Below are 26,403 nucleotides of genomic sequence, written 5' to 3'. Positions count from 1 at the left end.
CTACAGCTGTGTGAACTCTGTGGTGGCCAAGAGCACCAAACCAAGGAGGGTTGGGCTTGGGGTTTTTTCACCCTATGTGACATTAAAAATGCTGTTATCTAAATACAGAAGTCATTCCTTTTTCTAGATGTCACGTTGTAGCAGAGACTGAAGCCCTACAGAGGATTCTTATGGCTGAGGAACTTTATTCAGGAGGGGAACGTGACATTAGAATACAGTAATTATTCAAGGGCTACAGTCAAGGTTCTCCTAACCAGGTCACTCCCCAGGATTTCCCTCTGTGCCTAAACATTCCTGTAACAAATCAGAACAGGGGTTAAGGGTATCTAAGAGAGTTGCCTTTGAAAGAGATGTGACAGGATTGCTAAGTGCCTTTATATTGGAATTCTAGCTCTAGGAAGGCAAGGCACCACAAGCCAGGTATACAAATATGGATCTTCTATGTCCAACTAACTCCATGGGTACATAAAGTAGCAAAAGCAGGATGCTTAGAAAAGTCAGGCTGGTTTTCAGAAAGCCAGTACTTTACCAAAAAAAAAAAAAATTAGTGTATAAAAGTGTTTGTGTGAGCATTTCCACATTATTGCAGAATGTTAAATATTTCCAAGAACAACCTAGCAGGAATAGCACTTTCCAGCTTCTAAAATCAGTTAAATATAAAAGTATCTTTACAAAAAAATAGGCATATAAGTCTAGCATTCTTTGGAGTTGTTTATGATGGTCTTTTAAAAATAACCTAGCAGTTTATTTCGTGCATCAAAACCATTAATTTTAAACAAAACTATTCCCTGGTTTAGAAACATTTGAAAATTGCTTTAAAAAAAATTGTAGTGCTATTCCTCAGTGTTGCTGTAAAAAGAATTAAGTATAGTAGTGCAATGATCATGAGTATGCAAAACTGCAGTCCAGGTGCACAAAAACAATTGGGATAAATTGAATGGAAAGGACTGGACTCTACCACCATTTCTTTACAAAATTCCAAGATTTCCTTTCAGGAAAAAAAACCCTACTATCATTTAAGGCAAATGTTCTCTTTAAAGGTCACTTTAGCTTTCTTCAGGGAAGAAAGAGCATTAAAAAGTTCCCATTTCATGGCTCTCAGTCCATTTTGCATCACTAATCATTGCACTGCTATTCCCCACCCAGAGTTAGGACACTACATTTCCATGGATTTGGGCTATGACAGAACAGATTTTTAAGTAAAAATCACCAAAAATACCTATACAAAACAAAAAGGCTCTTAACTACCAAAAAGAAAGCCACTTGCAATTCTTAAGGAGAACAGAGGGCAGCTTCCAACTCTGCTGTTTCCTAATGGAAAATCCTGACAATTATTTGTTTGCTGCAACTCAAAATTCATACAATGCAGGTGTTTAAATCTCCTCAAGCTCTTGAAGACACAATAAACATCAATTCAGAGCTCTGAGCTTCCTGCCCCAGCTCTCAAGCCTGGATTCAAACTGCTCTGATGCTGAGGTCATTCAAATCCAAGGTTCACATTGAGTCCATTCTCAACCATTACCGTGACTTCAAATCCAAGAGATTTTTAAAAAATACAACAAAACAAACCAACAAAACATTGCCAAATATTTTGCAAATGGCTCTTTTGGATACTAAGTTCCCTTCTCTATGTAAATAGGATAGACAAGCAGGTACAGTTCAACGTGTCACAGGTATGACAGGTGTGTACAGATCTTCTGGAAAAGCAATAAATTCCAAAATACATAAATATTCCTTGTACCATACAGTGAGACAGGATCCTAAACCAATTCCTGGACAAATCATAGACTAAATGTTTACAGAGAAAAGCAGCAGGGGCAAGCCAACCCTTCACACCGAAGAATCCAGAGTCACCCCAGTGCAACAGGAACACGACTGCATCGATCATATTCAAAGGCTGTGAGAGGAGGTCAGGAAAAACAAGCCTGTAATTAAGTCTGCAAACTTTAGGTAATTACTGTACCTGGTCTATCCACGTGACTTGGAGTAACTGCGAGTTCATGCAAAAAACAATTGCTATTGATATGAAAAGAGCAGTCTGTTAGAAGCGTTGTTACGGGATATGCAGGACCTCATCCTTTGCAAGTGCTGGTTACTTGGTGAGTCTCTTGGCTACATCACTGTAAGCTATTTCAATCTCCTTGTCTCCAGGACAGGTGTTGGTGAACTCATCCCTGCTGTAAGCATTTGTCAGGTATCTCCAGATCCCTGTCATCTCCTTGGGAATCTCGAAGTTGCGGTATTTTTTGGCCACCACCTGGAACACAGGAATTATGCTATGAATTTACATCCTTGACTTAAAATACTTTTCCAGCCCTGGCCACTCTCTTGTGAAGTTATCCTTCCAGCCTGGACACTTGGGATGACTCCTGAAGTTTCCAGAGGCTGCTCCTGAGGGATGCCCCTGGCCCTGGCTGTTCCTCAGGGCTGCTCATGCCTCGCTCCCCTTGGGGCTGTCCTCACCCAGGGAAACTCTTCTGCAGGCAGAAACTGAGCCTGTGGCTCCATCTGCAGTACAGAACTGACACAGATCACTGCAGGCAGGAGGAGGAATCAAACCACACTGATGTGGGCACATCCGCACTCCTGTGGTTGTCCCAGGCTGCCTCTTCCAAGATTCCAACTTTTTTTTTTTAATCCAATGCCTTTACTTCCCACTGTGTCATTTACTTTGTTCTGGAGCAGTTTCCTCTACAGAAGTGAGCGGACATCCACACTTCAGCAATTACCTGCCCCCTGATCTTCACCCTCCTCCTCCTTGTGAGCTCTGCAGCTCCCTGAGACCACGAGGTCAGTGCAGGGAAATGGGGTTTGGCCCCTGCCATTCACATCCTCTGCTGCCAACCTGCCCCCAGCTTCACACCTGCACTGAACTCCACTGCTCAGAGCCCCTGTGAATGACTCAAACCCTGCACAAATTCAGCTGCTAACAGTGCAGTTAAGCTTACAGACAGCTGCAATTAGCTGGGCTCAGCAATGTCACAAGCCACACATCTTTTCTCCTGCATTTCCCCTGGCAACCCCCCAGGTTTCACCTTGACAATGTGCAGCTTGGGCAGCAGGTTGCAGTCGGCCAAGGTCATCTCGTTGCCATCCAGGAACTTGCGGGTGGAGACTGTGACATCCTCCAGGCTGTTCTCATCGATCTCGTCGGGCAGGGGGGAGTTCAGGTACTCATCCAGCTTCTGCAGGGTTTTCAAGAGGCCACGTTCTAAGGCTGTGCAGGAAGGGATGATCCAAAACAAGTATTAAACTGAGACCGGTACCAGATCTGAAGTACAAACCCCACAGCCCTGTGCTACCCTGAAGGATTTGGAACCCTTGGTCACCAGAACCTTGGTCACCTCTGTGCTCACCAGAACACTGAAACTGGACCAGAATCTCTTTAAATATCCCACTTATGCAGGTTATTTAAAAGCTGGCTAATATAGGAGTTTGCACTAATTTAAAATACTGTAAGACTGCCCACAAGGGTTTATTTTTGGTTTAAAAAGTGGCTTATGCCAGTTTCTTAAGACTGTGCCTAACTGGCTTAAACTGATTAGAATTAAGCTATGCTGGGGTTTATATACATTTAAACATAATCTGTTTAATGTCACATGCTCAGCAAACAGCCCTGGCCAACCCAGAGCACCCGGGCTGGAGCTGGAACACTGCAGGATATGGAAAGCAGCAGCAGGTTTATGGAATGCAGCAGCAGAGGGCAGCACACCCCATAAAATCCCCGTTTATTTCCCAACTGTTTACAAATATTCTGCATCTCTCCCTTTGAAATGCAGCAGAAAGGAACACTGATTCCCAGAGTTTGGTTTTCTCTCTAAGTACTTTTCGGACAAAATTGATTTGTACTGAACTACTTAAAGGCCCAGATGTGAGTTCTGTACCACTTCTTGATCCCTCTGTGAAATCTCCCGTTTTCCCTCCACACAGAAAGGTTTTAATCCTTTAATGGAAGTGACACAAACTAAGCTTAGCTCAGAACTCTGAATGGAAGCCCTCAGTCCTAGAGAGGTGAAGTAAGAGCAGCAGATGCACAGAAATTCAACTATTGGGGCATGACACGAACTCTGCCTGAAATTTTCTTCTGGATGTTGAAATATTTATCTTTCATTCAAGAGTTTTGAGTGGCTGTTGCACAGAGAAGATCCAGTGCCAGGGATATTTATGAACCATGCACACCCCACTGAAATTCTGATTGAATTGAAGTTCTCTTTCAAATGTTGAAATCTTTGACATTAAATAAGATTTTAATTCATGAGACTCTCGAGTGTCCACCAAAGTGCAGCTAAATCTGTCAGGGAGACACTTCCCAGAAGGCTGCTCTGAAAAACACAAGACAGTCAAAACAGGAGTGCACTGTCCCCCCAGTGACCCACCTTCATTAGCTTCTGGTCTAGAGTTCTTGATAAAAGCAGAAAATTTGGCAAATATGTCCATTCCAGCAGTGTTGGATTCTGGATGCTTTGGTGAGAGTTTCAGGTACCTGAAAAGCAGCAAGGAGCAGATCTACAGCGCTTTCAGCAGAATGGTGCTCATTATCTATGAACTAGCACTAAATGGCACTTTGTTCCTGATTTATCCTTTTCCAGACTGGCTCCCAAAGTGTAGTATCACACACTAAGGTTTTTAAACCCAGCACTTTCCAGAAGGACACCACAGCACATTGCTGCTTTCTGAATGAGACATTTGGTACAAGCAGTGTTTGAGGAGCCCAGGGCCACCAGAGCTCCCTTCATCCAGTGCTGCCAAGGGGGTACACACACATCTGTAAGCAAGATACAGGGTTTTCTATTTCAATTAACATCAGAGAATTATGGACTCCACATCTTTGGACAAAAGCCTGAAGTTTTGCCATGATGAAAAGACAAAACAGTTCAGTCTGTCAAAGGCAGTGTCTGGATCTGCCTGCCAGCTGAAGAGTAGAAAGCCAAGAGTCTGGAGAAAGTTTGAACACATTAAAACACATTCTCACTACGGTTTAGGACTAAGTTTTGTACAGCAGACTCATCTTCATTTGCATTATTTGGACACAAATGTGCCTACCACCAAAAGGAAGAGTTTGAAAGTGCAGAAAGGATGACCAGGGTATACAAAGGATAATTTTAAAAATAATCTTACAGAGAAAACAGTTTTTGATCTAAAGATGGGGGAGCTGAGGGGAGGAAGGTATGACAAGCAAGAACTATCCTCCATGTCTTCAGTTTATTGATGCTGAAGAACACCCTACTTAGGGCAGAAATCCCCTCTGAGATCTGTGCCTGTCTGAGGTGACAAGCCATCAGTTTAACACTTACTTGGGTGGGGCCAGAACATCTTCCAGGAACTCTTCAATCTTGTTCACATCTGTTCTCACTTCCCCATTGTATGTGATGAAGGGTGGGTGAGTGCCTGGAGCCAGATTCTGAAGGTCTGCTGGTTTCCTGGGGTGAGATGCAAACCCATGAAGAGCAAGAGGGGACAACATTTCATTGCTACAACCACGAAAGCACTGCTGAGGTTTCCACATCCTCAGTTTTACATAGACACCACCAGTTTACTTTCTAAAATGTGAGTTTACAACTAAACATTTTGAACACACTTGCTAACAATTAATTTAAAACAGTTAAAAACAATTTCCTCCGACCTCTGGCTGTATTTATTCTCAAATCAATACAATGTTGACTAGAAGAGGGATACCTGTGCACACACACACACTCTCCCTCTTTCCCCAGCCCTACAGAAGAGTTTATATATAGCATAATCTGAGCTAATCCTCCCCCCTCCCTCAGAGCTGCTCTGGAAAGAAGCATCTTTGCTCCAGCCCAGGGTATAAAGCATTTATTACGTGCCCAGGCAGTTTGGCAGAACATTGTGTTTAAAATGATGCTTCAGTTTCCCCCAGTGAAAAAAAGTATTTACAAACAAGAGCAGCGCACCTGGGAGAGGAATCCCACATTAGGATTAGACATGAGAGAAACAGCAAAAAGCTGAAATACTCAGCCATTTCTAGCTCTATTTCTAACTAACATTTCCCTCAGGCAGAGCAGAGCAGCCTGGCCACCACCTCCTGCTGGCCCAGCAGCAACAAACACTGGCCCAGCTGAAAACTCTGCCAAGGTAAAGCTGCCCTTGGTTCCTGTTGAACAAATCCAGACTGGACCATAACCCTGAACTGGGACTGAGCCCTGTCCAGCGTGGCCACGTTCCTGAGCCAGCTCCAGGCATGCAGGAACTGGATTTACTGGAAACTGCAACTGCAGTGCAAGAAATCCTCCGGACAACACCAGACAGGGAAACTGAACTGGTGACATCCACAGCCCCAGTCCTGCAGGGCAGCAAGAGAGAGCAGCATGTTCAGGGAGAGCAGCTGGACTCTAAACTGAGCCCAGCTTACAATCTATCTTGTTTTCCATTTACTACAAAATTAAGAAACCCTGTCAGAATTTCATGTCCTGCCCACTGCTGCCCCTTTTATAGAGCCAAGGTGTGTTTACTTATAAGACTGAATGAGAAAAGTGGTTTTCATACTTTACCCTGCTTTAAGCCAGGGGATGGAAACCTTATGAATACATGAATTTAACTCTTTTCAATTTTCAAGCTTCTGAGAAGTTATTTCTCACTAAGAGTTGCCACCACTCTCTCACTTTTAGGATTTCAAGTCTGTCATTGGGTAATGCTTTAAGTAGCTTAACACTTCATTCAAATACAGCTTTGTAACTCCCAACAATTACAGGAAGTCATCGTGGCTCCCTTCCAGTTCCCCATGTTGGCCAGATAAAATTCCTCAAAAGGAATGTTCTTTTAAAAACAAACAGGGGCAAGACCACAGGATCTGCAGGAATACTATCAAAGGCAAGCTTTAGTTCAGAAACAGATTATTCCAAAGAACTACCCAAAAAAGTTTTCCAAAGAACCAGAGTGCATCTCAGAGCACTTTATCCTTCCAGTCAGACCACCTGGATCTTTCAAGAGAAAGAAAGCAGAGATGAAGATCCCACAGCCCAGGCCCAAACATAACTCAGGGTTTGACTTCCAGTTTGCTGCTCCTGCCAGGAGATCCTAACCAAGCCCTTGGAGCACAAGCACACAGGAACAGCCTTCAAAGGCTCAGAGTACAAATTCCCTTAACAGTCAAACAAGAAGGCAATTACTGTAACAGTTTTACTTCAGAGATAAAGCTGGAGAGCTTAAAAACCAAACCCAAACAAAAAACCCTTCTGTAACCACTCCAAGTAATTCCAAGATGCTTTGTGCCTACCCCAAAGTTTACCAGGGGTTTTGGAGGCAGGGCCACATCAATTATCTGGCCATCACTATCCCCAGAGTTAAGGTATAAACACCTCATGGCTTTGCCACAAACCAGAAAAGTAATTAGCATGCAAATTATTTCTTGTAGAGCAGACAAAATCCAGCCCCCAAATGTAACACATTCATAAATTACACAAATACTGCAATGAGGATCTGAAGAGTAGCATGGGGAAAAGCCAGGACTAAACCCCAGTTCCTCAGCAGTATTTCACACTGCTGAAGTTGGATTCACCTCTGGGTGATCTTTAATATTTAATTTGAATACTTCATATCGTCATTTAAGCTTTGCCTGCCAAAGGAACTGCAAAAACTCCAAATGAAGATGCTTCAAACAAGATTTCAGCACTCAGCTGAAGGCAAGCTGGCCCAGAGTGCTGTTCCAAGCCCAACAAATGGTTTGTGCAGTGCAGCTCTGCTCTGGCCTCCAGAACAAGCCAGAGCTCTGGGCACTGAGACGCTGCTGCCCAGAAGGGAAGAATGAAGCCTCTGTGTGCCCAGAGAGAGGGAAGAAATGTCTGACTCCTTGCAGAGGGTGGGACTGCCCTCCTCCTTTGCCTATGTGCATATTTTGTGTGTTGAGAGCAGAGCTGAGCACTGCAGAATGTGCCTTTGTTGGCACAGCGCAGTTCTGGAGGGGAAGGCACACGACAGAGTCAGGCAAAGCAGGCTCAGATTTTCCTGTGTCCCAAGTCCCTCACTTGTGAACTTTTGTACCCAACCATGACCTTTTCAGCCTCACAAACAGACAGAACTGGCCTTGCTGTTGTGCAGCACTGATGTTACGAGGCACAGGCAAGCAAAGCCTTTTTTTCTGGTTTTGGCCAACAAAATAAATTCAGTTTTTTTAAACAATTCCTGCTCTGCTCTTTGAGTTTGTGTCTAACAGGAACAAGGAGCAGAGGAGATAATTGGCTTGAATAAAGTGCTCACAAAAGCAGTTTCTTGTGGCAACATTAAGGCCCCACCTAACATCTATTATCATTCTGGCAGTGATAACAAGGGGAAACAGCCCCATGTGATATCAAACATTTCCTATTAAGCACTTAGCTGGATGTGATGTTCTGCAAGCTGCACTGCTCTGCCACTGGGTATTGATCAGCCCACAGTGTTAAAGTTGTAGTTAAAGACATCTAAATAAAGTCTAGAAGGAATTAAGTTTGTATCAATATCTATTCCAACCTAAATTAGCTTCAGTGGTCCTTTGTTTCCTTTCCCAGAGAACCCCTTCAGTGCACAACACAGAGGTGGTTTAATTGACTTATTCCCCTGCAGATCTTGAATTTTGCACTTATTTTGTGTTTTCCCCTCCTCAACAGGAAAAAAAAAAAAAAGCCTGAAAGAAAGCTTTCCTTGTGTAATGAAGGTCAACTTTAAACATCTGCAACCAATTTATAGGGTAAAAGTTAGTCTTACATCCCATTCCCCCATGCAGTTAACTGCAAGTTGCCAAGGGGACACAAAATAAAGCCAATTCATCAGGAATATTTGGCATTTTAATGATATCTAAACTGGTTCAGCAGTAAAAAGCCTTTCAAACCTAAAATATCTCTGTCCACCTCCTCCTCCTGCCCACCCCAGTAACTGCAATAGGTTAAACAACCCCATCATTAAAGGAAAAGGAAATCCCAAACTACCAAGACCCACATGCTCCTGAGCTTGCACAAACCACAGGCAGGGCTCGGTGGAAGATGTGACACATTTGGTTTATGGGGCTGGCAGCACCAGTATTTGCAGGGAAATCCCTCTCTGGCCAGAAAGGCTCTTTGAGCACTTCCAAATGCACCCAGAGCTGACAAAAGCTGCTTTCTGCCCCTCACCACACATGGAAGCCTTTAACACTCCTTGCCAGCACTGAAGCAGCAACTTCAGTGATTTTTAAAACCCAAACAAGTCACCTCCCCCAAAAAAATCCCAAGAGGTTAAGTCCAGCAGGGTGATTTCTCCCTTCTATGTTGGATTCAGTGCAGAACACTGTGTTTCTCTTGGCTTTATTCCTGAAATTCAGGTTTGGAGGCACTGGCAGCCTCCCCTCTGCAGAGCTGTGACCAACAGAGTTTTCCATCAGTGCTGGGAAAACATGACTTCACACCCAAAGCAAACACAAGGCCCCTGCTGAATTTAGCACTTTCATAAAAAAGAATGCCCAGCCTGAGGAAATTAAGACTCCTGGATTCACTTCTCACTGTTTTTAGCCACCAGGGTACTCATTTCATAGAGGAGCAGTTGCAATTTAGATGACAGCATCATGGCTTATCTGGCTGACACTGAACAAAGGCAGAATATTCTACTTTTTCTTCCTACCCATTTCACTTGGATTTACATCATGGGCAGGTATTTTCATTATTATTGCACAATAACCAAAATGATCTTAAAAACATTAAGAAAAGGAGGAGGCTGCACATCGTTTGTGACAATTATCCATCACTGGAGATTTGACCAGAAGGTGGTTGCCTAAAAATACCCATCTGTCCCCACTTAGGGCATCTTGGTGTGAAGTCAGTAAAGGAAGAGTCAATATTCAGTTACAAAAGACTTGTGTGAGTTTTACAGAAGAATCACTGAACAAATTCAAGAGAACTTACTGTTATTTTTGGTTAAACCATCAATGAAAGCACCATTTACATCCAGGTTGCCTCAGTTAATTATTAGGACAAATTTTAATTTCACAAAACCAGCCCGTAAGCCATAAAAGCTCTGGCCAAAGCTTTGTTCCACCAAGGGTGCTGAACTCTTGCAGGTCCAATAAATCAAGTATTTCTTACCTCTTCAGGTCCACTGTTGTGACACTGAACACGACTCCCTTCAGCCACAGGATCATGAAGAGCCTCTGGGAGAAGGGACAGTTTCCTATGCTCTCACCATCACTGCCAGCCTGCAGGACAGAACAGAGCATTAATGTGGGCAGGGCTGTGCCACCTGCTCATCTCACAGGCACTGCAACAGCTTTAAACACACACTCAGTACAACTGAAATTGCTACATTTGTCAAGTTTTTACTTGTCATGTCCTCTAGCTGCTCAAAAAAGGCTTGGAGCAATATTTCAGTTATCGGTGACACTGCCAGTGCTGCAGCTGCCCTTGGCAGCTGAACATCCTCCTCTGAGCAGCCACACCTTCTGATGGCTGCTTTCCAATGTCAATGCTGTTCTTTGCTCTTTATTATTCTTTTCTCTTTCTTCTCCAAGGCATAGCTAATTAATTGGAGTCATCTCCCAGTTCAGTGCCTCTATCTCTCCCTGTGCAGTGCTCCAGGGAGCCAACTGCAGCCAGGAACTGAGAATTGATTGTACTGCAGGTGTTGTGAGGAAAGACATAACTGTGAGTACATAGAGACTTCACTGACAATTAAATAATATCCCAAAGCCACTTTTTATAGGCAATTTATCAATCAGTCTTTGTCCCAGCACAACAAAGGCCCATCAGAAAGCAGCAGTGAGCTCCCAGTGATAGCACACATCTCATCATTGCTCTGACAATGAAGGATGCATTGCTGAGCTGGAAAATTTTAGTTTTTCTGGGCTAGAATGAGGCACTGGAAACCTTTGTTATAAAATTCAATCCTCTGAGAACTGGTTTAGTACTTAAAGCTGCCAAATATGTCTGATTATTCTGACATGTACTTTATATTAGCTGGGTTTCAATGGATTTTGCTTATTGTTGTTGTTATTATTACAGTCCTTCCAAGAGGGATTTTCATCGTGAAATTCTCAAAGCCTGGCCAACTCTTTCATCATCACAGTGAGGAGAACTCAGAAAGACTTCGCAAGTTAAGAAGAGTTACAGCAGGATTTTCAAAGGCCAGGAAGAGAGAAAGTTTTTCAGTGAAACTGTCTTAAATTCAGAATGCTGTTTTGGGTTTTGTAAAGTCATGGGGCCTTTGCAGATAAAGCTGAGTCTCTTAAATTAATTAATTTTTAAATTAATTACTGTTCCTACAGCTAATGGATTCATTCCTGCAAGTGTCCCTCCTGTCAGAGCTTCCAAAGACCTGGTTGTAGACACACAGTCAGTTTTCTTCAAACCTTTATTAGTGCCATTAATAGAGACTTGACAGAGAAAGGAAGCTGTTATTCTGCCATAAACTACAAATTGCCAGCTTTATCTTTGGATAGTAGAGTCAAACTTGCAGCAGATTATTATTAATGGATTGTCTTAAACTCTGCCATGTGTTTGCTCAGGAGACTGAATTCTAGAAAAATCTAGAAAAAGGATAATATGTTAATATTTAACTCCATCACTGTCCCTGCACACAGCAGGCTGGATTTCAGCAATTCCCCCCCTTCTGTGTTTACACTGGAACTGACATTTCCTACAGGTAAATTATAGATTTATATTGATCTGCTTTTTCTGTTGCCACGTGTCAGGTCTGACTTACCTTTGGAAAAAAGGGACTGAAAAACACAACACTGCATCCCAGCTAAGGAAAATAGGTATTTTGTACTACCCAGGGTAATTCATGCTTTGAAGCAGAAATAATTCTTCGACTCAGAACTGATCTGAGTCCTCAAACGTCAAGCAAAGCCTGAGTTACACTGCAGTAACAGCACAGGCTGAAATCCCCATCCCATTAAACTTTACTTGGCCCACTGGAATCCAAAACAAAGCTACTTTAAAATCACAGAACTGCACAAAAAGTTGTTTAAAATTTCAGCCTGACCTGTGGCTTTCATTAAGGTCCATCCTCCTAAGCCAAAACCAAAGTGACCAAAAAAGGTCAAATGCATTTACTTATCCTGAAACTTTCCTTCTCTCCCAACACAAGTGCAGCATTCAAAGTGAACAAGCAACCAGCAGCATCTGCTTTAGTTTAGGACAGGCTTTTTGGATTATTTGAGTCAGAGGAGGGGATTAGAGCCCAGTAACAGTGCTATGAACAAACCCTGAAGCACTCTCAAAGCCCAGCAGCCCGAACGGAGCCCAGACTGTTCTGTCTGCAAACGCTTGTCCCACTTCTGCTCCAAAAAGGCCCAAGTTATTCTGAGCACATACTGGAGAAGGAATGCACTCAGAATGCCAAGAAACTCTGGCTCCAGAGCTGTGAAGCCAAGGAATTCTGCTCTGTAACTGTTTGCCCGAGAGGCCCATTTTGTGTCTGTGTTTGATGCTCCAGCCCCTCCTCGGAAGCAGCCAGCTCTGGATTCTCCCTCAGTCCATGGATTCTCTTCTGAGGGTCCCCACTGTGGTGGGTGCTCCTGCAGGAGTCACTCCTGGCTCTAATTTTCTCTGCTAGAAAAGAGCTCTGCTGGCAGTAAACGCTCAACTTTACATATTGCAAGAATACTCTGAAATCTGACATGATTTGTCATGCAGGGGTTAATCACAGAATAATTGTTGCTTGTCATTGCCTTGTCTTTGAATTCAGACCATAAAATTCCAGGATATCTTCAGTGTCTAATCCTCATCACCAGAGTAAAGCAAATATTAAATGTTGACTTCTTTGCAATAACAGGTTATTTGTTATTTAACAAGGTTATAGTCATTCTATACCAAGAAGCTTTGGGCTTTTATTTCAAATTCTTCTTAAAACCAGTCTAAAAAACTTTATTATAAGAAATATTGGTAATATTACTAATGCCAAACTGCCTGCAACTAGGGCTAATTTCCCATTCTACCATTGCACACTGAAAGATATGTACTCAAAAACCTCACCATATATCTAATTTCACTGAATTTCAGGTTTTCAATTGTAGGGATTAGGACCAGACAGAGCAAAAGTGCCACAGCTCTCATACAGCGAAGAACATGGAATTTGTCACTTGTGTGTTACCCTCTACAAACTGAACTCAAAAAACTTCAGAAAAGGTGGCAAAAAGGACCTTGTTAATTGTAAGACGTGGCACAGGGAGAGCAGAGCACACACCCTCCAGAACACAGCTCTACAGTGTTCTATGAAAACAAATAAAGCTATTTTTAAAGAAACATTAAATAAGAAAGGAAGTTCAAACAAGAATGGGAGAGTTCCAAGGCAATAACACAGATAGCTGCCCATTGAGAAGCCAGCCTGGTTTATCACAGCCACACTGAAATTCCTGGTAACTCCCAGTGCCCAGCAGCTCGGCCCATGCACGAGTGCAGCCCTTGGGAAGGGGAAAAACCCCCAAAATCTACTTATCCCAGTGTCTGCAAGAGTGAGCTTAGCTTGGAAGCCACCTCCTCCCTTTCTCTTCCCCTGAGTAGTGATTTCATTCAAATGAGACTGTTTTTCCAAAAAAACAAAACCCCAGAGAGTACAAGTAATCAAACATCTGTTTGAGTGGCTGAACAAGCTAAGGGAAGGAAAAAAAAATCCATTTAAATTGTGAAATTTTTGTCTCTACAGCTGCATAAAAATTAACCTGAGTCCTGACACGAGAACCTGAGTGGATTTACCTCAGCAAGGGAGTGCTGAAGTTTATTGCAAGACTAACAAAAAGCCGGACAAGCAAAGGAACATTAGAAGGGCACAAAGCCCTTCTTCTACAGCACAGATCCGAGAACTCTAGAAATCCTTGGTCCCAAAGATTTCTACAAAATTGTTTCAAATATTAACCTGTTAAAAGGAGCCCACTACAAGTTTCCCAAACTAGATCAAATAACAGTAGAAAAATAATAAAGTGCATCTGATGAGCAATGTAGTACAGCTCAGTCTGTGCCTGCAAAAATAGAACAAAAGGAAAGGGCAGAACACCAGAAGACCATTTCTAAATTTACCCCAAACTCTCAAGGGAATTTCTCCCAGATCTGATATCTTTACCAGAAGTGGTGTAAGAAGTTTAGATGAAGAGGGATAAAGACATTTTAGAAGCATCCCACAGAATACTTTTCAGCAAAGACCACGATTGGAGCCATCTGACTGCAGCACCATGGAAATCCCCACTCCCCCAAGTGGGAAATCTGCACTCTGCAAAGTCTAGAAGAATAATGTTCCAGCCAATAAACAAACTGGGGGGGGGAAATGAAAATTAAAGAGAGGGTATGTTCTGAACTCAGTAATCTTGAAATATGTCTTGAGTTCTAACAGTGAAAACCAAACCTGCTGAGAAAACTGCATGAGCAACCCAGCATGATGCACAGCCATTGCCTCAAAGCAGCAGATAACAATCAATTTTGCATGCTTAATGAGCAGTAAGCTCATTCCAAAACTGAGTAATTAATAATAATCCTTTAAGGATTACTGTTTTGAGAGGAAATGGTTTAAGGTGAAGTAACAAAGCAATTCAAGTGAAAAACCTGCAGCAGTTCTGCAGGTCTGGGATAAAGGAACAAAGGATACAGAAAGGAGTGGTTTGATGTTCCACACATGAAAAGGGTCTGGCTGTATCAGCCCAAATCCTTGGGCCTTTATCTTGCCGAGCTGAACAGGCAGAATTCCCTGGTGCTGACTGAGGGTTTCAGATAAGATGTAAAGAATTGCAGCCAGGGAAGGAGTGACAGCAATCGATGTAACAAATGCTCCCCACAGTGCCATTACTGCAACTGGTCCCTGGGCTCGGGCAGGGGCTGGAAGAGCCTCAGGGATGCTCTGTGCTCACACTCACTCTGCAAACCAAAGCAGACCTTAAAGGCTCCCAGTGGCTCAAATACTGATGAATACAGATGTTCTCCTCTTATTCAAAGAGCAAACCAAGCGACAAGGTAGTGAGGTGCAGGGCTGGAAAAGCTTATCTGCAGTAGTGTTCCACTCCTTGCCACCCTCCCAGAGCTGCAGTTTGAGAAGGGAGTTGGTTTGTTTTTAGGGGAGGAACAGGTCAGGGAGCAAGGCAGAGTCCAGCCCTGACTAAATCCAGTTCAACCAGATTTAATCTGAGGGCTGAGTGACAGGGACACTTCCTCCTGTCACCTCTGCCTCTCCAGGACAGGGCCCACGACCTCCAGGGCAAAGCTTTTCCTTGTGCCACCAGGCAGAGCACAGATGAACACAACATTTCAACACAGGGCACAGAAATTGGGCTGACAGCCCAAAGAACTTCCCTGTCACGATGAACAAAACCAGGAAAGGTGGGAATCAGAGAAAAACCAACAGCACATCCTGCAGAGGGCTCAGGACATCAGAAGTGCCTTTTGAAAGTGATTTTTTAATTTGGTAACACTGTGTGAAGGTAAACTCTCAAGTCACAACCACCACACCCTACCCAAATTTAGCTCTACTGAACCACTTAGTCCATCACTGCAACTTTAAATAGCCATTCCTTTGAGAAAAACATAGGAAAATGGAAAACAAAAAGCATCAGGTCAGTGCTCACACCTGGAATTCCCTAAGATAATTAGTGTACATTTGTTATATGTTGACTGACATTAACACACCCAGGGCAAAACCAACCTGAGTTACCACTGCCTCTCATGACCCTTATCACCATTTGTAACCAACCCAAGTTCCACTTCAGCTGAAATTCCTTTAAACTCAAAAAATACTTCAAAATAATTAACTCGAGTGCCTGTGTTTACTTGAGATCTGGCTCTTTCAGCAGGGAAAGGAATGTTTGCCAGCCCATCCAAGCTGCCCCTTCAGTCACTACCTTCCTGATAAGTCCCCTCTGTGTCACACACTGGACTGGAACAGACACTGACCATTTTAGGATGATGCTGTTTTTATCCCCGTGATGCTGCTCCCAAGAAAATCATTAGCAGACTTGTCCTGCACACTTTCCTGCAGCTCCTGCTCATTGCTGCCCAATTCTCACTAAAAGCTTTTGGAAAATGCTGTGGGATCCTCATGGTGTACGGAAGTAAACCCACAATTCAGCAGAATTTAATTAAGTGCTTCTAGTCCTTTGGAGAACAGGAATTATTCCATGCTCATCCTTTCACAGAATCAGATGGAGAGTCCCAAACCTGCTTTAAATACAAAACACCATTTTCTTCATTGAAGAAATGAGCTTAATGACAGGAACACAAAACCCTGGGTTTATTGTGGACAGTCTCAGGACACTTCCTGGCCTGGCACAGGAAAATCCAATTATTCACTAATGGCACAAGCCTGGCATCTCTGCTGCGGCAATACCTCGAACAGAGAGCTCCTGCTGAACAAACCCCACAGATCAGCGAGGCCACACTGACTAAAATGTGCTGGGTAACATCTTGACACAATCTTGCAATGCTCTAGTAGAGATCTGTAAGCAGACAATTAACTCTGCAGCACTGAGGGTTTCTTTTACACTGCCTGAAAGTTGCCTTTGGGTGTCCGGCACATAAACCTAGAGCAGGAATTGTTCATGACAGTGATTCTCTCTCCCTGGACTTACTACATTTGCCTTGGCTACAGCCCAAGAGACCCATTTCCAAACCTCCCCCACGAAATCATGAAGCACCAAAGTGAGAGGAAAGAACTGGAAGTGCTGTCATTGGGGCTCAGAAGAACCCAGTCAAATCTGTATCTGTGGCGTTTCAGAGCTCTTCAAATAAACCTCTGACTGTGCCTCACTTCCGTGGGACAGGAAAAGATAGAGCTGTGTTTGTGGTATTTATAACCTCATTTAGAGAGAGACGAGCCAGGGGCTGGGCAGATGAGCAGAGAGAACAACCAAGAGCTGCTCCAGCTTCACCGGGGGCTGCTCCTCCTCCAGGTCATCCCAGCCCAGCTGACTTGGACTGAAGCCTCTCAGGAGCAGCAAAACCCAGAGGAGTTTCATGCAAAAATCCCAGCCCAAAAGGCACCAGCTGAGGGCTCCGAGGCCTGGTAAAACACGGGATGTGCAGCTCAATAAACCTGGGCTCTGAGCAGCAGTGCCCACGAGGGAGGTGGCAGTGAGGACTTAAAGTGCCCAAATTCTCAGCAGCCTCTCAAAACCCAGGGCAGTCCTGAACCTGTTCCCCTGTCTGCAGCACATTCAGAAGCTCTGGGGAGGAAAAACATTATCTGAGACCAAAAGCGGGGCTGGAGATTCTATTTCAGAATGATGGGATTGGGGGAGGCCCGCTCTCTGCCCAACACAAGCGATGCACAACTCAAAGGCACCTCCCCGACTGAATTCCCCCTCCCCTGGGAGATGGGACCCGAGTTTCTCCTCTGGGACCTGTGTTCTGATCTCCCTGAGCTCCAGAACACTGTGTCTCACCTAATGCAGCACCCTGAAGGGCCACAGAAATCTCCTTAGGCTTGCTTTGATTTTATTTTTAGATAAAACCACGTAAAAAAGCTATTTCCTTTATTTCAGAAAAGCAGCTCTCCAAAGCACAGAGCCAAAATAGTAAAGCTCCAAGAGAGCCAAAAAACTCTGAGGCTGGCCCAGTAGCACTGACTGATCCCATTAGCTCTTCTCGGGAAAATATACAGATATGACTTCACCCCTGGATTACACTGCTATATTTAGTTTATACCTAATATGGAGATTCAGTGGGGAGAACTCAGTCATTTCATTTCCTCGGGTAAGTTCCTTGCCCTTTGTCTGGCCAACAATACAAGGAATAAGTCTGAACTCTCAGAGAATTCCCACACAAAGATGTTTGTAATTAACAGCAGTTTAGCTTATGCTTTTCACTCCAGCAGAAGCAAACACCCTACAAATCCACATTGTGCCACAAATGTATTTGACCTGAATTAAAAAACCCGACTACAAAGCAAGTTTAAAAAATATTAACTGTTACAATTTTTTTTCTGGGGGGGGGAAGGTGGTGGAAAAAAGTATTCTAAATAAATTATTTCAGGCTCCTGAAGTCAAACCTCTATTGAAACTCCTGTGAAGACAACGTAATTTTGGGTTTGGGCGTTTTTACTGTTAAAATATGCACAAACTCTTAATACCACAAGGGAGCACCTAGCATCTATTTTAAGACTAAAACTATATTATTCCACACTGAAGAATATGCAGGAAAAAAAAACCCAGACCTGATTAGGACAATAAGCTGTTTGTTACAGCTTATTTACCAAAAACTTTGAAGATAAAAATCAAATTAGATGGATAACAAATACAGATGTAAACTATTTTTTCCATGAACCATCAATTTGCAACCAACCACCACCTTAATTAAATTTTGTTGTCTTAGACAAACCAAGTGCCTCCCCTGGCAGACAAAAACCACCTTGTTTTCTCCCACGCTGCCCAGTCCAGGCTTTACAGAACTGCACTGCTCAGTTCACTGGGAAAAGAGAACATCTACCAAAACAAGGCAACAAATCCAATTACTGCCAAGTACAGTTATCCAGTCTTAAAAGTCGTTCTTGTGGATTTTTAAGTGGTATGTCCAGCCTGGCCAGAAGCTGGGATTGATGCAGGCACTGTTACAAAAGCTTGCAGGCCTTGTGTTTGTCACATCACAAGAAATGTTTCATTTAAACACAATCTGAACACACACTGGTGAAAAAATAACAGTCCAGGGCTTTTTTTTTTTTGGTCCCTTTGAGCTAATGAACACTTTAAAAAAATCAAACTTTAGAGTCCAACAGCCACTTCCCAGAGTCCACAGCTTACTGTTTAGCTTGGAGTTCAAGGAATTCCCCAATTAGATTCTTCCAAGCACAGATTCCTGGAAGAGACAACTCAGCCTTCAAAAATCCACATCCAGAGAACCAACGACTTCTCTCCCCATTCCAAGACAGACAGGCCTGCTCCTGGAATAAAGAACTCTTTCCGTGCCCAAGATGAGCTCAGGATAGCCATGGAAGGAGCAGACAGTGCCATGAGTCACTCCAGGCTGGGAGGGGGGTGATTACCAACTTCTCATCCTGCTAATCCTGTCCCAGGGCTGCCCACTGCCAGATTAGCAGGGCCTCCCACCCACTCCCCAAACTGATGTAAGGATTTCTCCATCTCCTTACTTCTCAACAATCAAGCATCTTTATGCCCACACAAAACTGTCTTTAAAGAGGATCTTGCTCTCTTTACTCATTTTCACAGGAATGCTGGTGTTCACAGTGCCCTTCCCTCTTGGTGAACTCATCACTGCACACTCACCCTGGCACAGACTGACACACAAAACATCAGGACAAGCCTTGGGTCCTCAGTGTTCCTGTATCCCTGACTTTCAGCAGCCTCCAGGCCCTAAAGTTTGCCCCACACCGTGTGCTCTGACACACAGGTTTTTCCTTCCACTTCAAGTCCTCAGTGCACACCCTGAGAAACCCCAGCTGGGAAAACTGAGGACAGACTTGTCTTTTGTAGCAGGATCTGTGCTGCAGGAATGTGTCCATGGCATGTGTCCCACGGAGGGAGTGACTCACAAGCACCACCACACAGCCCAACCCTCAGCCTGTGAAGGGCCACCAGCTGAAATCTGGGAATTCACACGATTTTAGATCCCTCTGAGGGGAAAAGAGGAAAAGTGCCTGAGTGTTAAGACACATTTCAGCTGCGAAGTGAAACACAAGTTCTCCTGACAATCAGAGCTGTCTGGATGTTAATCATTGGGAAGGGGAGAAGGGATGCCAGGGAATATAACTGTTACTCAGAAGCAATTCCTGACTGAAGGAAAGCTAACTCATCTGTGCAATCCCTCTGGAAATTATTGCCAGGAGGTTTTAAGCTTACTTACCAATGATTTGCAAAAAAAAAAAAAAAAATTAACATTTACACTCGAGACTATCTCTGTACTTTTAAATAACTCTACCAAGAGCACCAGTTCCTGTATCACCAGCCAGACTCAAATGAAAAAGCTGAGGATGTTTTTGGCTGTGAGGACTTTCCCAGGCAGAATTTAAAGGAATTACAGTTTGCTGGCCAGAGAAGGAAAAGGCCTGATTTATACCCACTGAGCACAGGATATAACTAAATGGTTACACCTCAGTTTACAAAGGGCTCCTTTACAAGACTCCCAAGAAATAACCCTCACATGCCATTTTGCTGTCTACAACAAACACATATCAAAGACAGGCTGAGGAGGTTCTCAGCTGCTGAGGTTACATCAAACCCTCCAAGGATGATCTGGTGCATAAGGAGGAGACTTATCTAATAAGATTATCAAGCAATAACCCTGCCAAGACTATCTCTGAGAAGCAGCACTGCATGTCTCAAGTCCTGTTATTTCCTTGTACTGACGTGCCTTTAAATCATACAGCTACTTTATGGGTGAAAAAAGATAAAAATTGATGACAAAGAAGCTCAGGGATGGTTTGTTATAAACTACTGTACAGAGCTACAGGGCTGCAAAGTGCTACAGCAGAGCTTACATAAGGGAATGAGCACAGGGTGAGACAGGCAGACCTGAATCCACACAAATCCATCCTGGGGAGCTGCTGCTGGAGATGCTCACATCCCCTTCCTGCCTCGGCCCCAGCATTGCACTGAACAAAAGAGACCCCGAGCCCGGAAGACAAACAGTTCACCTGCCAAATCTCTGTTTGGTTCAGATACAAAAAACAGAGACGAGTTTCTGCTGCAATCACTGTGAGTGCTTCAGAGTGGGGTATTAAGTAGGAAATCACAGCTTTTTCTTTTGTACTGACAGACAATTCAAAGGTAAACAGATAGTAGTCTCTGATTTTCAACACAGGTGCCCCATTTCACAATGACATCTTATTTGAGAGTTGCCAGAAACCCAGGGTCTGATTATTTAGCAAGTACACACATGTTACCCAGTGGAGAGGGGAGACCTTCCTCACTGGTTCCCTACATCTGCTCCAACCCATGCCATGCCGGCAGAGATACACAACTCTGAACTTCGTTAGTGGAGTCTGGTGTTTGTTTCCTTTAACACTGAATTTGTTGATCCTCTGTGCCTTCACCTCAGAATGAGCAGAGGATGCGATCACTGAATGGCCTCCAGAATGCCCAGGGCTGAGCTTTCAGCAGCTCCATCCTCACACACTCCCTTACAGGAACTGCACAGGCAGTTTTGTAACTCTGTCCTGTGACTTCCACAGGTGACTGGGTCTATTTGAACAAGTCACTTCACCACGTTTTTTATTTACAATAAAATTCCACATACCATCAACTAAAGCGCAGCTATTATTCCAAGTGACCTGTCTGAGCCGCACTCAAATCTCAGAGCTCAAGTTTCTCCGAGCACATTCACCACAATGCAGCCTTCACTGCTCTGAAATGCCACTAGGGCACATAAAAATATTCCTCTTAGACAATGGAAGCCTCCCTTGTTAATAAAACATGGAACAGACAAGGAAACTAAATGAAATCAGATACATCACTGGTATTGTCCTAATCAGCTCTCAAGAGAAAAGACTCGGAAAATATTTACACTTGGTTTAAGAGACCACAGGCAGCCCACCGGCTCTGGAATTAAATAAATTCTGGAAGTTTTCACGGTGACACCAAGAAACAGAATCACCACTGTAACAGATTTTCTTACCCAAGTACCCTAATCCTGCACGGAGTTCTCAGACTAAGAAAATACAAGTTTCAGCAGATTGATACATCGTCGGGTGGGGAAAATGGTATCAACGTGCTGGTGACAACACTGACAGAGTCATTATTCCTAACCGAGCCCAGCCATGTGCGCGCTCCTCCCCGCGCCGTGCCCATCCTATTTCGTTACTGATCACAATTTAATAAGGCTCAAACCCCACAGTTTGGGCACGGAGCCAGACCCTTTCTCCTGCTTCACAGGTTTGTTTCTCAAGCTTTAATCCCTACCTTTGTTTCATCTCAGGTCTGGCTGCTACAATCCTTTGTGCTCAGGTCATGCAGTCACCGCCCCTGGGCCGGGCGTTGGGCTGAGAGCTCGAGTTTGGTCCAGAACCTTTTCCACTACCTCTGCCTGAAGCGCTCCCCTGGCTAACAGGGCACAGGTAGATCCCAGACACGGCTTGAAAAGTGATTATCTGCTGGAGAAACTCTCAGTGACTTCGGATTCTTTTTTTCTAGATTGCATCCACAACCACGTGTTAAAACTGCAAGTGAGCATCCCATCCACAGAGGAAAAAATAATTACTAAAATCCAAATTTAGTGCTCCTTTAGACACTGGTGGTTCTCTTCAATAAACATATTCTGCTAGCAGTTTCTGAAGTAAGCATCTAAATGAGTCAGAAAACAAGATTTTATTTGCCTTACAAAAACACTGTCCTGATAATGCTCAACAGCTTCAATAAAGTGTGGGACAGGCAGCAACACCCAGGTGAAACAACTGTTTTGGTCTGTCTGCTGGGCTGGGGGTTGTCCTTTATCTGAAGGATTTTACAGGAAATAACCTTTACCTGAAGATCGTGAAGGCAGGCAATAATAACCTCTTATTTTAACCTGAACTTTATCCTTAGGGCAGACGGTGCTCAGAGTGTAGCAGTCATCCATAACAATGGGAAAAGGTTTCCTTGAGGGAAAAAATCCTCACTGATGACCTCAAATTTAGGCTTCTTAAACCCATGCCAAAAAAAGAAATTTCAATTGAAAAGGACAGAAAAAAATCCCTGATTTCCCCCTTTCATCTCATCTCACAGATTTATTGGTCCAATTCTTATTTAATCAGAATGAACACATCCCTCTGAAAACTATTTTTACAGCTTCTTCCATGCCACTCCTCATGCATGAAATATTATCTTTAAACACACCCACAAAGCTGATTTCCCTCTGCCCCCAAATCATTCTGCCATCAATCACTGCTCGAATTTGTTTAAAAATAAGAAAAATCAGCTGATGAACTTTAGGACAGATGAAGACAAATTGCCATTTTATATTAAAGATACACTGCTATAAATAATTCAAAGTAATCTGTAACTTAAGTGCTGCAATTGTAAGTTCTAACCTCTACACTAAGAGCCTAAATATTGTGACCAAAATCAGCTCTGGAACCCTCCACTGCAATGCTCTCCCTGGGGTCCCATTACCACCTCTTGATACTACTATTAAGAAGTATGAAAAGAGGAAAAATTCAACACTTTTAGAGAGTATAATTTAAGAAATAAAATCGATATTTAATAACTTATTTCCAAAGCTCTAGCTGGAAATTTCTATGTTTGCCATCGTTGCTTTTATACAAAGCAATTCTCACGTTTCCAGATGAAGAAACCTCTGATTTTTTCTCACTGCAGTTGGAAGAAACTTCATCCGAAGCATTTAAATACTTTTCTGCAGAGGCTTTCATTAAAGGACGTTTAAGCACAGAAAGAGAAGATTGCACATGGTGATTGGTGTTACTTTTGATATGAAGCAAAAGTAAGATGCTGCATCACCAGAGCCCCGGAGGATGCAAAATATTGCATCATACAGCAATAAATGAATGCAAAACATGTGGAGATACCATATGGTATCTTCGCCAGATAAGGGCAGTACAACACATGCTCTTCTAGTTTGGACAAAAACCTGGTGTTACTTTACATATTCTCTTCCCGTCATAAAAAGCAGACTTTTTGGGCGGGGAGCGAGGAGTAGCTCGTGTTTTTGCTGCTTTTTTTGCCGCCTTCCAGCGCTTCGCCGGGCGCACAATGCCGAGCGAGGGCGATCCATCGTGGCGCTCGGCTCTTCCCTTGTGCCCGCGGTGCTGCCCCGCACCCGCGGCACCCTTTGCTCCGGGCGGAGAATCTTCCAGCAAAACGCAGCCAGGAGCCGCACTTTCATCCCCCCCAAAAATAAAGTGACTTCCCGTGCGGTCCCGCCGGCGCTATCGCCCGCTCCATCTGCGCGCTCTGACTCACCGCGGCTCCCGCACTCCCTCCCGGCGCCGGGCACACGCCCTCGGCTCCGCGTTTGTGCCCGCACCGCGCCGGGAGCCGCCCCGAGCGCAGCCCCCCGCGCCCGCGGGGCGCTCGGGGGTGCTCCGAGGGGCTGCCCCCGCCGCGCCGGGCGGGGAGCGGGGTCCGCACGGAGGGGCCCGAGGGAGCCGTGAGGGGACTCGGAGCTCCCCCCGGGCGGGAAAAGCGGACGGCGGGAGGGGGGGGGGCAGCGCCCAACGGTCGCGGCGCGCGCGCGCTCGGCGCGCAGACGGGACCGGAGTCCCCCGCCCCACCTCCCCTCGGCCGTACCTTGACGAAGAGCTCGATGACGGGCTCCTTGTCGCCTTCCTTCAGCCCGTTGACCGGCACGGACAGCGCCATCGCTCTCGCTGCTGCTGCTGCTGCTGCTGCTGCTGCAGCCCCTGCCCCGCCTCGCCCGCCGCTGCCGCTGCCACAGCCGGGACGGCGCCGCCGCTCCGCTCCCCTCGCCCGCCCTGCGCGCGACTGAGAGCGGCCCCGCCCCGCGCCCGGAGCCCGCCGGGGCCGCGCGGGGTGGGCGGGGCCCGCCGGGGGGCGTGGCACTAACGGAGGGGGGCGTGGTCTCCCTGAGGGGACAATGCTGGTGGGCGTGGTCTCCGCGGGGTGGGCGTGGCCGCCGTGAGGGGACAGTTCTGAGGGGCAGCACCGGCCGTGGCGGTGGCGGGGTCCCCTCAGGGACCGGCGTCCCCGCGGTCCCCTCCATGGTGGCGGGGACACCCCCGTGTCAGCCATGGGCGTCCCGGGTGTGAGACACCGCCCGCGGCTGCTGCCGTGCTCGGTTGACAACGTGTGGGAGCGGCCTCGGCGGGGCCACAGCCCTGTGGGTGCTGCCGGCCCCGGGGTATGTGTCCCCCCCGCCATCGGCTCAGCGCGCCTCACCCTCAAGTGAAAAACTTAAAATCTAGAAACTTCCACCTCGCAGACCCACCACACCAGAGCAGCACGAACGGCTCCTTTCCTGGCAGGGGGAAAAATCCATCCCAAGAGGCAGCCGAGTCTCCGGCCTAATTTTCCCCTCACTATTAAGGTCAGGGACTGAGGAGCCGGACAAAAAAGAAGTGCGGGAGAACTGGGTGAAACGTCGGAAAGAGAGGAAACCGCACTTTTTCCAGCCTTCCCACCGAAACAGCAGAGCCACGATGACATTTTCCCCATGCGGCTTCACACAACAGAGCGGCTTTCATGCCTCGGCGCCTCCCGCCCTTGCTCGCAGTCCTTGCTCTCCCTTTGGAAGCCCAGACTCTGTTTTTAATAGTCTGAGAGGAGCTGCACCTGAGCGTCTCGGCAGAGCCGTTCCCAGGGCAGGCCGGGGCTGCGGCATCCCCCGAGGTGGCACGGAGTGACTTCAATGCCGTCTGTGCCCCGGGATGAGCCTCCCTGTAATTTGTACCCAAATGCAGCCCGGGATGGCTCCACATGGAATGGTTACCAACGGAGCGCTCGCTGCTAATAACAAAACCTCCCGTCTCTCCAAGGTTCTGCATAACCGGATGTCTTTACGCAAATATCAGCTTTGAATGCCCTTGAATTCATCTGGAGCAGGAAAAACTGCTGCGAGCTCCTCTCTGGAGCTGATAGGGCTGGGCTACCGATGTGACAAAGTCCTTTTCATTCCCATTCCCGCAGCTTCTGGACAGCCCCAGCTCCCCAGGAGCCACTGGAATATCCATCTCTGCTTGGTTTACAGTCCAAGGAATCTCGCTGATTCATGGGGTGGGACAGCCTGGGCTGGAAACTGGTGTGTCACTGGAACCAAACTGATGTGGGGCTGTGCAGTCCAGCCCTGGCCAGGAACCTCCCTTGCTAATTACCCGTTAATTAATTGCAGCCTGTACCACGAAAGGACACTGTCCCACTGTTCCTGTTGTTGTTGGAACGTGGGTTCCAACAGAAGGGAAGAAATTTCCCTTAAATGGGGTTGTCCCAGAGACTCCACAAGCATCTGTCTTAGGCTTTGCATTCACTTTTTTGCACGGCAGAGTAAGAAATTTGCACCAGCTGGGGCCAAATGTGGGACTGGTTTAACGAGGGGCAAAGGAAAGTTGGATCCTCTGTCTGCTGGGAAAGGAAGGAGCTGAGTCCTTATTCCAGGACAAGGAACGCTGAGCCAGGTACTCCCCCTCAGCCAAGGACCAAGCCTCCCTCTCTGCTCCACCAGAAAGTTTAAAATTCCAGGGTTTTGTCAAACTTGCAGTACTTCCCAGGGTTCCCCACAGCACAGACCCACCTGCTCAAGAACAGGCAGTGGTTTAGCACAAAGAAACAGCTCTCCCACAGCGCCCGCAAAAGTGGGTGTAGAGCAACAAATTTGAGGTCTGCGAGGCTCTCGGGGCCTTTTTATGTTTCCCAGCCCCACAAAGGAGCTGCCAGGGCCGTTTTTCCCTCACCGCTGCTGCATTTCTGCTCCAACAAAAGCTCTCCCCTGCTGGTATCTCGCAGAGCAGCTAATAGCTTATTTCATTTATACCCAGCTACACCAGCCCCGGCTCTGCTTTAATATCTTTTCAATTATTTCACTTTCAGATGACATTTTCCTGGTTTCCAGCTACCACTTACCAAACCCC

At 45.5% G+C, this 26,403-nt stretch overlaps 1 protein-coding gene and 1 long non-coding RNA gene across 3 annotated transcripts in view; one reads left to right on the top strand and one right to left on the bottom strand.

Moving 5' to 3' along the window:
• Positions 1–26,403, top strand: part of LOC137462488 (uncharacterized) — a 338,602-nt gene that overhangs the window by 255,399 nt on the left and 56,800 nt on the right. The gene's annotated exons all lie outside the window — the stretch shown is intronic.
• CLIC4 (chloride intracellular channel 4) lies at positions 1,952–24,323 on the bottom strand. The gene is made up of 6 exons (XM_068172659.1): positions 24,110–24,323; positions 10,050–10,159; positions 5,295–5,420; positions 4,377–4,483; positions 3,036–3,217; positions 1,952–2,257 (listed from the first exon to the last, which is right to left on the bottom strand). The coding sequence occupies exons 1-6, from the start codon at positions 24,179–24,181 to the stop codon at positions 2,093–2,095; spliced, it is 762 nt and encodes a 253-aa protein (XP_068028760.1). The 5' UTR covers positions 24,182–24,323; the 3' UTR covers positions 1,952–2,092.

This window comes from Anomalospiza imberbis, chromosome 25 (assembly GCF_031753505.1).
Source record: "Anomalospiza imberbis isolate Cuckoo-Finch-1a 21T00152 chromosome 25, ASM3175350v1, whole genome shotgun sequence".
Lineage (NCBI taxonomy): Eukaryota > Metazoa > Chordata > Aves > Passeriformes > Viduidae > Anomalospiza > Anomalospiza imberbis.
This window is presented reverse-complemented; position numbering and strand designations above follow the sequence as displayed.